Source organism: Nanorana parkeri, unplaced genomic scaffold (genome assembly GCF_000935625.1).
Source record: "Nanorana parkeri isolate BGI_ZX_2015 unplaced genomic scaffold, ASM93562v1 scaffold1282, whole genome shotgun sequence".
NCBI classification, from domain to species: Eukaryota; Metazoa; Chordata; class Amphibia; order Anura; family Dicroglossidae; genus Nanorana; species Nanorana parkeri.
Genome location: NW_017307550.1, coordinates 258,381 through 268,619, shown reverse-complemented (window position 1 = coordinate 268,619; position 10,239 = coordinate 258,381). Strand labels below are relative to the sequence as shown.

Below are 10,239 nucleotides of genomic sequence, written 5' to 3'. Positions count from 1 at the left end.
ATATGTGAAACACCCGGTAACGGGTGTGTGCATTTAGCGGGTCTTTTCTGCCCGTGCGTGCCCGCTAGGGGGCGCGCGCGAGCAGAAAAAAATTGCCGTCTGGAGACGGCAACCCGCAGATGCTGCAGTGCCGTCCGTCCGTTTTTTTACTACGGGCGGACGGCAAGAGGTTAAACATGGTGGGACCATCCTCCTTCACTACAGGCAGCTCGTGCTGCCTTCAGGCCCGCCCCCCTCGCTGCTGATTTGATGGGGCCCTCCAGGTGCAAGAGCACTGCCTGTAACGTCCTGTCGGGCCTCTGCAGCCTAAAGCTTTTGTAACTGCCGAGGAGCCCGATTACTGAAACGGGCACTGTCAAAGCCAGCCAAACAGCTTCTCTTCGGCCGCTGCAGCAGCAGAGAGGCCAAAAGGGGAGAAATTAAATAAGTGATCACGGCGGCGAGGGCCGTTTTTAAAGGAATCAGAGAGGCCCGGGGGGCAATTGCCACCCTGCCCCCCAGCCCAGTTCGCCCCTGGTTCCCTGAAAGGTAAGTATAGTGGGGGGCATGGTGTCTGGCCCAGATTTGTGCGGGTAATTAAATTTTTCTAAATTACTTGGGAAAGTGAATTTACCGTTTGGGGCGGGTGCAGACTTGAGGCCGTGTACGGTTGCCTCGCGGCCTTATTGATTTCAATGGGGTTACATCCGCGTGGTAATCTCGGAATGTTTTCAATCACGATTATGTGCATTTGCACGGGCGTTATTACGGTGGGAAACTGCGCAATCTGCCTTGTGCAACTGGGGTGCTGTTGGACAATAATGGCACTGCCAGCGTGATCGGCGGTGGTGTGAGACTCTGTGATTCCACGCGGTTTTGTGCACGATTGCCGTGTGGTAACGGATCGCCCACTCCACTCATACAATGCCCCATGCATGCGTTTATTTGCATGCAGATAGGGATTGGTTTTAATTTCTTAGATTTTATTTAACTTTTTTTTTTTGCTTTGTAATATTTTTTTTCATTATTTCTTTTTTACTTTATCGCCTTTTTTTCTTCTATTTTTATGTATTTACATTTTTATTTTTTCAAATTTTATGTTTACATTTTTAAGTGTTATACATTTTATTTTTTACTTGACTTTATTGCCATCACACAAGGGTAACAAGCCCTTGTGTGATAGCTTTTGGAGGTGACAGCGTCAATAAAGAGAACTGGTCACCTCCGGCACAGGAGTTCTAGCACAGCTCTGTGCTATTTCTCCTGTGACAGGAAGGCTGCATTCCTGTGTGACTGCACACATGGAGCAGAGTAGAGAACCGTTATCTGCCTTACTCCATGCTCTGGAACCTAATTTGCCGTGGTCATCAATCCCCCACGAGAGGGGGGGACCCCGAAGACTACGGCAAAAAGGAAGCCCAGGTGCAGAGAGACAGTCAGCCGGGAGCAGTACACGGCCGGCCGGCCCGCTGGAGATAGAGAGAGGGGAGGGGGAGTAGGGGGGAGGAGAGGAGAAGTTAAATAATGGGATTTCGGTGTTTGAGCGTTTTGCAGAGCGTTCGAACGAGCTACAAAAACACCCAGGTGTGAACCAGGCCTTTTTTAATTTTTTGCACCCATGTTATAATCCATATTTTAGGCCTGAAAATTATTTAAAAACCCCCAAACATTCTCTGAAAGCCAAGCCTGTAAAACCATTTTTTTTTGTAAGATATAAAAGATGATATGTAGCAGGGCTAAAACAGTTTTTTTTAAAAAGCACTTTCCCGGCACCCGCAACTACATGTCCCGGCGATACAAATTCCACACCCCTGCAAGTAATGGCGAGAAGGAACAAACAAAAAAAAAGTTATCAAAAAGCCCCCCCCCCAGCTGAAAGTGCATGGCTCCACCCACTGTCCTGAAGTAAAATGTAATACTCTTATTTTTGGGATGTGGAATGAGATATGGATACCTTGTTTTAAGTTGGCTTTACTGTACTACACAGGGGCTCAGTTGGAGGGCTTTAGATTTCTTTTAGCCCCTACACTCACAGTAGATCAAAACACACAAGCAATGCAGTGCACAGTATGTGTACTTTGGGGTGCCATTTATAGAGAACGGCACTACCACGCAAATAAAGCATGTGTTACTGTAACATTGTAATGTGCATGGACCCCGTTTACAGTACGGAGCTGCAATAACACGTGATGCTATTCATTTTGCACAGCAGCCCGACCCCAGCCAAATGGATGGGCTGCCTTAACACAACCCACGGCATTGTGGGTCCATTAACACAGGGCAAAAGTGTGAACAAGGCCTCCTAGGATAATCTCATACAATATCTCAAGCAACAAACTACTTTCTCCATAGACAAACAATTTTTTTTTCCCGTGGGAATATACAGTGGTACCTCGGTTCACGAACTTAATTAGTTCCATGATTCTGGTCACGAACCGAATATACCTGTATGCACTTTTTTTTCAAATGCAATTGGGGGGGGGGGGATTGATTAAAACTGGATCAGACATAATTTGGAGCAGTTGCCCATGGCATCCAATCAACTTCTGTTTCATTTTCAAAGCTTAATTGAACAAACTGAAAAGTGAAGCCGATTAGTTGCCACAGACAACGGCTCGAGATTCTGTCTTATGCAGTTTGTAGGAATACCCACAATATGTTTTGCTAAAGAGAACTTCTCACCATACAGAATACTTCAGCGCTGGAATGCAGTTCAGGTTGCACATTTACACTTTGAACCATGTATTGCACACAATGGGAGGTTTCAAATGTGATCATTGTAATAAATGACAAACATGTCAATGTATGTAAATATTTAACATTCAAGGATACATGTGTAACAGTTAATGTACTACAGGGCATTGTGGTGTGCTACAACAGAAGTGAGAGCTCCAGCTGAAGGTTTCCTGGTTATTCTGGTTTATTGGCAGCCCATTCAAATGAATAGCCCGTCTTACCTCAACACAACAGAATGGAAAGGTGCCTAGAGTCTTAGTCCCCATTCATACCATAGCGTATGGTGAACATGCAAAGTGCTCGATTCTACATGCATTTACAAACTCACACCAAAACGTGGAACTCACATACGGTGCCATTACTAGTTAATGGTACCCCAAATTCGGGCAAGCACACATGGCATTTGGAGCGCATCCAGGAACCCATTGAAAATCAATGGGAGCGCGTTCCTAACACAGGAAACAAACATGATCCCGTGCCACTATGGAGGAAATGGGGGCTTACGGCCACTATACATGTTAGTCAATTTTAGAGTTACCAAAATTATGTAATACAAGGACTGACGAAATCCATCCAATCTGTATCCCATTAGGCAGGCCCTTGCACTACATAGCTGGGTGGTCTAAAGGCAATTGTGCAATCAGCTTATAAACAATATGTGTGCAGCTTTTTAGAGACACGAGGGTGAAAAACTAATGGTGGCACATGGAACACCAATTTCTGGAATGCGCCAAATAAGGGTGAACGGTTTGAACAACAAGATGCAACTAGTGCTCCAAAGGTTGGAAAATCCCAAAATGTGACACAATCTGCCCTAAATAGTTTTCAAAAATGATTTAGTCTATATTTGATACAATGGAGGTGTGCAGTATGAGGATGATGCTGCAGGACAGTCAAGATCACGGGATCTGTGCCTAATAAACTACACACGTTGCGACAAAATGTTTGTGAAATGCAAAACGCTACAATCAGATGTGCCGTGTAACACTTTGCATTCCTCTACATCCGCCAGAGGGGAATTTATCAGAACTGGAGCAGACAGAATATGGAACAGTTGACAATGGCAGCCATGCGGGAACACACGTCACGGTGATGCACATTTCTACGTGTTCACAGCCGTTTCCCACATGTCTACATTGTTTCAATGGATGCAAATGCACACTAAAAAAAGTGGGAAAAGTGAAAAACTCTTCTTCAGGTCATAACTTGTGTTAAAAGTAAGGTGCTCATAAAAGGGATTAAAAGGAGAACTATGAGGCGAGTGCTTCTCACTCACCTCAGTTCTAGCCGACCTGTGACAATGAGACTGTCACAGGTCGGTTCAGTAGATCGGGCGGTGAGCGAACATATACCGGCATTTGCTCACCTCTCGATCCTGTCACAGCTCTCTGCCGTGACAGGGGAGCGGCTGGATTCCCCCCTCCGATCCGCCAGCGCTGACTGGTGGAACGGACGGGGGAAGTGCGGGTACAGCTGGCTCTGCCTCTAGATAGGCAGAGCCAGCTGTCACTCACGCAGCTGTGTGGATCTCGACATCGATGTCGGGATCCGCTCCGGCGTCTCAGTATACCGCGAGCTGTAGCGGTATACTGAGCTTAGGGTAACGGGAGGACGCTAGTTTGTGTCCTCCCGTTACCCTGAGAACTATGGGGAAAAGCCCTGACCCCGTAGTTCTCCTTTAAGTACAAAAAACAGACAGTTCCCAGGACACGCGCCAGAAAAAAAAAAAACACCACACACACACTAACTTTTTAGAGTTAAAAAACAGATGTTTCAGTCGCACAACTTTTGCTAAATATGTGGAAGCCACATTGCCTCGTCAAGGCCCCTCTGTGTAGTGTGGTCCTAACTAATCTATGAGAGCCTCCATCTTGGAGCATACATGCAAGGGATGAATTGGGTGCAGGTTTGTCAGGAGGTAGCCCAATCCTCCTTAAAAAGGCACAGGGAAGGCCCTGCACATCACAATGGCAGCTGAAGCCCCCATGTGTCCCCACAACAAATCCAAGTGAGACAAATGGCAAACACACTCATCACTAGCTTTAGAGCAAGGTGCACATGGAAGGGCTTTACACAGTACATAAGCAAACATTCCCCAGCACACTCACCAGCCTGCAAAAAAAGATACACTGTAAATATTCAGGATTAAACAGGAGGTTTTAGTTGCACAACTTTAGAAAAGTCACATATGTAGCAAAAACTGCAATATGCATCTCACAAAACCATGTTTGCGGTGCCATTAGCTAGTAATGGCACCCCAACCACCACATTTTATGCACGTTAGACACGCATTCCCAATACGCCAGCAAACAGCATCTCTGGAAAGTACACCAAACAATCCTTACTCCGTGCAGACATGGGTGTTTTTATATTATTTAAACAAAAAGGAAAACACACACACACACACACACACACACACACACACACCTTGCCCTTTACAGTGTTTCTATTCTGAAGTTAGGATCCACATTTTGTTGCATAGAAAAGCACAATGCAACAGTTTAATTTATTTAGAATTTTGCCACACACACACGTTGTAGAATGATTATTATAGACAAATGACACACAGCCAGCTCATCATCCCATTGGTTGTTTCCAGAGTCTTGCAGCCTCGCCCCCTTCTGGACATACCAGTTCTGTGTATGCACAGCGGATGCTTTGAGCAAACACAGACCGGGGGCCTGCACATAGAAATCATCAGTACTTTCAAGCAGCCATTCTATAGAAATACATAGAGACGTCTCATTGCCATGAGAAACCCAGGGCCCGGTTATCATACAAATCTCTATACCTTGGTATCAATGTACATCCTGATACCATCTGGTTTACGATAGCTCTCATGATAGCTTTCATGATAGCTTTCATGATAGAACTCAGTGACCTGTCAAAGTAAAAGCTTGCATTCTGCAAATACAAAGATCATACAACCACCTACCTTTAGCCAAACTTCTCTGAGAGCCGGACATTTTTACAGACTGTCTCTATAGAGGGACCTGTATGACGAGAATAACAAGAAAGAGATGAGAAAGAGATGAGAAAGAGAAAGAGATGAGAAAGAGATGAGAAAGAGATGAGAAAGAGATGAGAAAGAGATGAGAAAGAGAAAGAGATGAGAAAGAGAAAGAGATGAGAAAGAGAAAGAGATGAGATGAGATGAGATTGTGTCGTGCTTCATGCACCGCTCAGCTCTATGTTTCTAGCAGCATGTCTCACCAGAAAAGAGGCTGGGTGACTGACTGGACGACTCTGCTTCCATCATATATAAAGCAGCTGCTTCCAGTCTCCTCCCATCATCAGCCTGAAACAGAGAGACTCCTACAGAGGAAATCATCAGTAAATGGTTCATCAGTTCCTGATTACAAAACTGTCATATGACGAGAAACAGAAACTCTCCTCTGTAGACAACACAGATTTTATAAGGATTATGTAAAACAAAAACTTTGTCTTGCATTGATTAAGCAGAGGATGGTTACAACTCCGCTCAGTTTACTTTTGTATTGTGTCCCAGAGATGCAACAAGAAACGAGAGGAAATCTTGGCAAAGTGATGTGAATTTCTCAGCGTCATCTATTTAACCACTTGCTGTATGGAGCAATTTCTTACTATCCGCACAAAATCTAAATTTTTGGCTAGAAAACAGCTTAAAACCCCCCAAACAATTATATTTTCTGAAAGCAGAGGCCCTGTAGAACAAAAAAGATGCTAGTTGCAATTTTTTATGCCGCACGGTATTTGCGCAAATGTTTGTCAAACCAGTATTCTTAGGATAAAATGCACTAAAATGAAATTTAGTGCACAGGAACAGAATATAATACCCAGTTTTTTCATACAATATAAAAGATGGGGTCACATTGGGTAAATAGATACCAAACATGTCAAGCCTTAAAATTGCATTCGCCCGTGAAACCGCAAAAAAACTACAATACCCAAAATGCCCCATAGGCAACACTTTAAACGCTTTTACTGCTCATCAGTTTAGTGTTACCAGTAATCGATGGTCCTAGAATTATTGCTCTCACTCCTACGTTTGTAACAATATGTAACATGTGTGATGCAAATTTTCGCGTTTGCGCTTGTATGTGTGTGCATGTGGGGGCGGGGGACTTCGAAAAAACGTTTTGCATTTTTTTATATATGATTTTAATTTTATTTATTTTTTACACTTAACTTTATTGCTATCACATAGGGGGCTTACAAGCCCCCTATATAACAGCAAATATGGTGTGACAGGTCCTCTTTATGAAGACATCAGGGGTCTTTCAGACCACTAATGTCACCTAGGGACCCCAAAGAAACTTATGAAGCAGAGATCTGTATAGCCGCCAGATGGCTTGTATCTAAACAATCGCCTGCTGTCTAAAATATTACCAAGAACACGGTTGCAGCAGCCATGTTCTTGGTATAAGTACTTCAGGACATTACTTTTTTTTATGGTGGGTGGTCTTGAAGTAGTTGATATATATAGATACACAAAAAATTTTAATTCTTTACAGTAGTATTAAACTCTTAATATTTTTGTTCAATGATGAATCCAGATCAAACAAATATACATTGTCCAGCTATGCGGGGTCTCAGGTGGGCAATGCAGGTTCTGTGGTGGGCTCTACAAGGTCTCAGGTGGGCTATGCAAGGTCTATGGTGGGCTCTACAAGGTCTCAGGTGGGCTATGCGGGGCCTGTGGTGGGCTCTGCGGGTTCTATGGTGGGCACTGCAGGCTCTCAGTGGGCTGTGCAGGATCAATGGTGGGCTGTGCTGGGTCTGTGGTGGGGTGTGTAGGGTCTCAGGCCGAGACCCAGCAGAGCCCACAAGAGATCCTTTACAGCCCACCTGAGACCCTGGCTTTCCTGCTACGCTATTAACACAACCTGTCAGAAGCTGGATACAGTGTGCATGCTTATGTAAAATGTCATAAACAGGAAGGGGTGGGGCAAATGTAGATTGGGGGGCGCCCAAGTGTAGGCTTGTCTAGGGCAGCGCAAAACCTAAATACACCACTGGTTTCAATCTTTTTCTCCCATTTTGCTGGTTGCATGCTAGATTTCCAGTCCCTTATTGCTGTGTGGTGGGTGGTGTCCCGTTGCACCTCGTTCTTCATCGTTCCTTCCTTTAGGCTTATCTCTGGGCCTTCTGAGTGTCCGGTTTGGGTATGTAAGCAATCTCCGTTCAGTCCTCCTACTACTGTTGGAATATACAACTACTATTGTTAAAGTCATCCACGTTGGGGATTTTTATGAAAATTGTCACTTTGAATGTTAAAGGCTCACGCTCTCCACAAAAACGTAATATAGTATTACGCCATCTTAAACATCTAGATGCGGATTTGGCAATAATATATGCTCAAAGATTTTGGTCATACATTAGTCCATCCTGTCCCCACCTTTCCCTCCACCTCCTACTTACCCAAAAAAGTCCAACTTTACATCCTTGTTCAAATTCTCTCTTATTCTTATTCGCTATGCTGGTCATTCCTTCCAGCAGTCCTAATCTTGTCTGTTGGACATCTCTTAAAACACCCTATAGGTATCAAATCAATGGTTAGGAAACCAGATCCATGGTGTGCAGTCACCTTTTTTCTTCTAAAATAAAGTATGTTGTTAAAACAGAAAGGTTTTTATTTATTTATTTAATTGGCATGTTGATGAGGGTGGCAAGGAGTAGTTTAAACTTTGGCTTCGTCACCTAAATGCATTACTCTAACCTTATATTCCTAAATGCATAACTTGCAATGTCTGTGATAGAATGCTACCAACCAGAACCTTCATGCGGAATCCAGTCCAATTGTTCACTGCTGTGTTATTAGAAATGGGACATATCAGTGCTATTGCTGCATGTTGTTGTTTTCACTTTTCAATACATTCTTGACATTCTTCAGAGGCACTATACACGGAGATTTCTGGATGCAGACTGCTTTTCTCCACCTCAGAAACTGGACAATCAGGTTTTGGGCTGTCCTGTTTTAGTTTGATGAGAGCCATCCAAACATTGACATTTACCTCTGGGAAATAACCATAGTAATGAGCTGTTATGAGATGTATTTAAAGATAACCCTGCCCTGTTAGTTCTTATGTTTGCCTTTCTTGATCTTCTGATCGTATTGTGCTTTGTCACAGTGATGAAGCCCTCACCCTCACCTTTTTTTTCTTCTATACAATAAGGCGAGTTTCCTATTATTACCGGTCAGACATGGCCCATCCTTTCTAAGGAGTTGCAGAGAGCAAGTGCTGATTCTGAATTTTTGGCCTTCTCAAATATAGAAAATATGAAAAATAAATGAGTGCTTGAGCCAAGCAGCTGTTCACACCCCCAGTGCACACATTTAAAGGGCAAATGTATTAAATAAATCACAACACTGTTGAACGTATGGACATTTTAGAATAGTTTTATGGTTACCTCTTTCTTATTCATCAAGCATGAAGAAATTATTTCTTAATACATTCTCCAAAAATTATTTAAAAAATTATTAGAAAAAACAGCCCCTTCATGCCTTAACACTAGGCCTGCTATTCCTAATACAGTAGAATTTCACAAGTACTTCCATGATTTAACAGAAACTTGTAACTTTGCATTTGGTGAGCAGGTATGGGGGTCAAAATGTCAAGTTTACAAATTCACTGAACAAGGAGTCACAAATGTTATGTCCAACATTTAAAGCGGAACTCAGGGGGGGGGGAAAACAGTGTTTGCACATTTGTTATGTAAAAATGAATTACCCCTAATGATGTGTGCTCCATTGGTGGATGCTGTTGCATTAGGAATAAACTCTAACTTTCATTAATCCTAACACAACTGTAAACCCTGAACTTCCAGCTCTGAAAATTACACTCCCACCTCTAGTAAATCTCATACAGTGAAATCTATGTGGGTTGCTCTTACTCCACCTACTCCATTCTGTTAGTACTGTCAGTGATCAGCTTTGCAGCTACCTTGCTCTTGCACTGGTTGGGCAGCTTTAAGGGTCGCCTGATCCTACCTGCTGATTGTTATAGCAGCCTCTCAGCCAATTTGTACTGCACCATTCTCCCCCTGTCAGTTTGTGGCCAATCTAAGTGGTTCCTTCCTATTGCTCACCTTATTTAAACTCTGTGAAGCACACAGGTCTCTACCCGAGCTGAACATTTACACACTATATGCGGAGGCTCTACGCCTTCCAGCTATCATGCCCGCATCCTCCATTATTTCCTCTGTACTGACTTCTGGCTTGTTCCTGGTTATCTTTGCCAGACGCCCATCCTGACCTCTGGCTCATTCCAAGTTATCAGCATCTGCCACCACTCCTGTCCTCAATCCTAGTTATCCATGTGTGCTGCCCATCCCGACTACTGGCTCTTTCTGGTTATCCGTGTCCTGTGTCTATCCTGACCTTTGGTTTTCTTTGGACTGTTCCTGGTGCTTGAGCAGGGTGAACCTAGGGAGCACAACCTAGGGTTGCACAACATGAATGCTGGCCCAGGTAATACTTCTATATACATGTTTGTGCCTAGACTGCAGCCTTTATATGGCTGTGCATAAAAATGTTGTCTCCCA

At 43.7% G+C, this 10,239-nt stretch overlaps 1 protein-coding gene across 1 annotated transcript in view; it reads right to left on the bottom strand.

The window, feature by feature from the left end:
- LOC108797472 (glutathione S-transferase omega-1-like) overlaps window positions 1-5,735 on the bottom strand; it is a 21,649-nt gene extending 15,914 nt beyond the window's left edge. Inside the window, exon 1 of the mRNA XM_018569071.1 lies at window positions 5,651-5,735. Coding sequence (XP_018424573.1) covers window positions 5,651-5,681 — 31 coding nt within the window. The 5' untranslated portion in view covers window positions 5,682-5,735. The remainder of the gene's footprint in view (window positions 1-5,650) is intronic.
- Window positions 5,736-10,239: the final 4,504 nt, after the last annotated feature.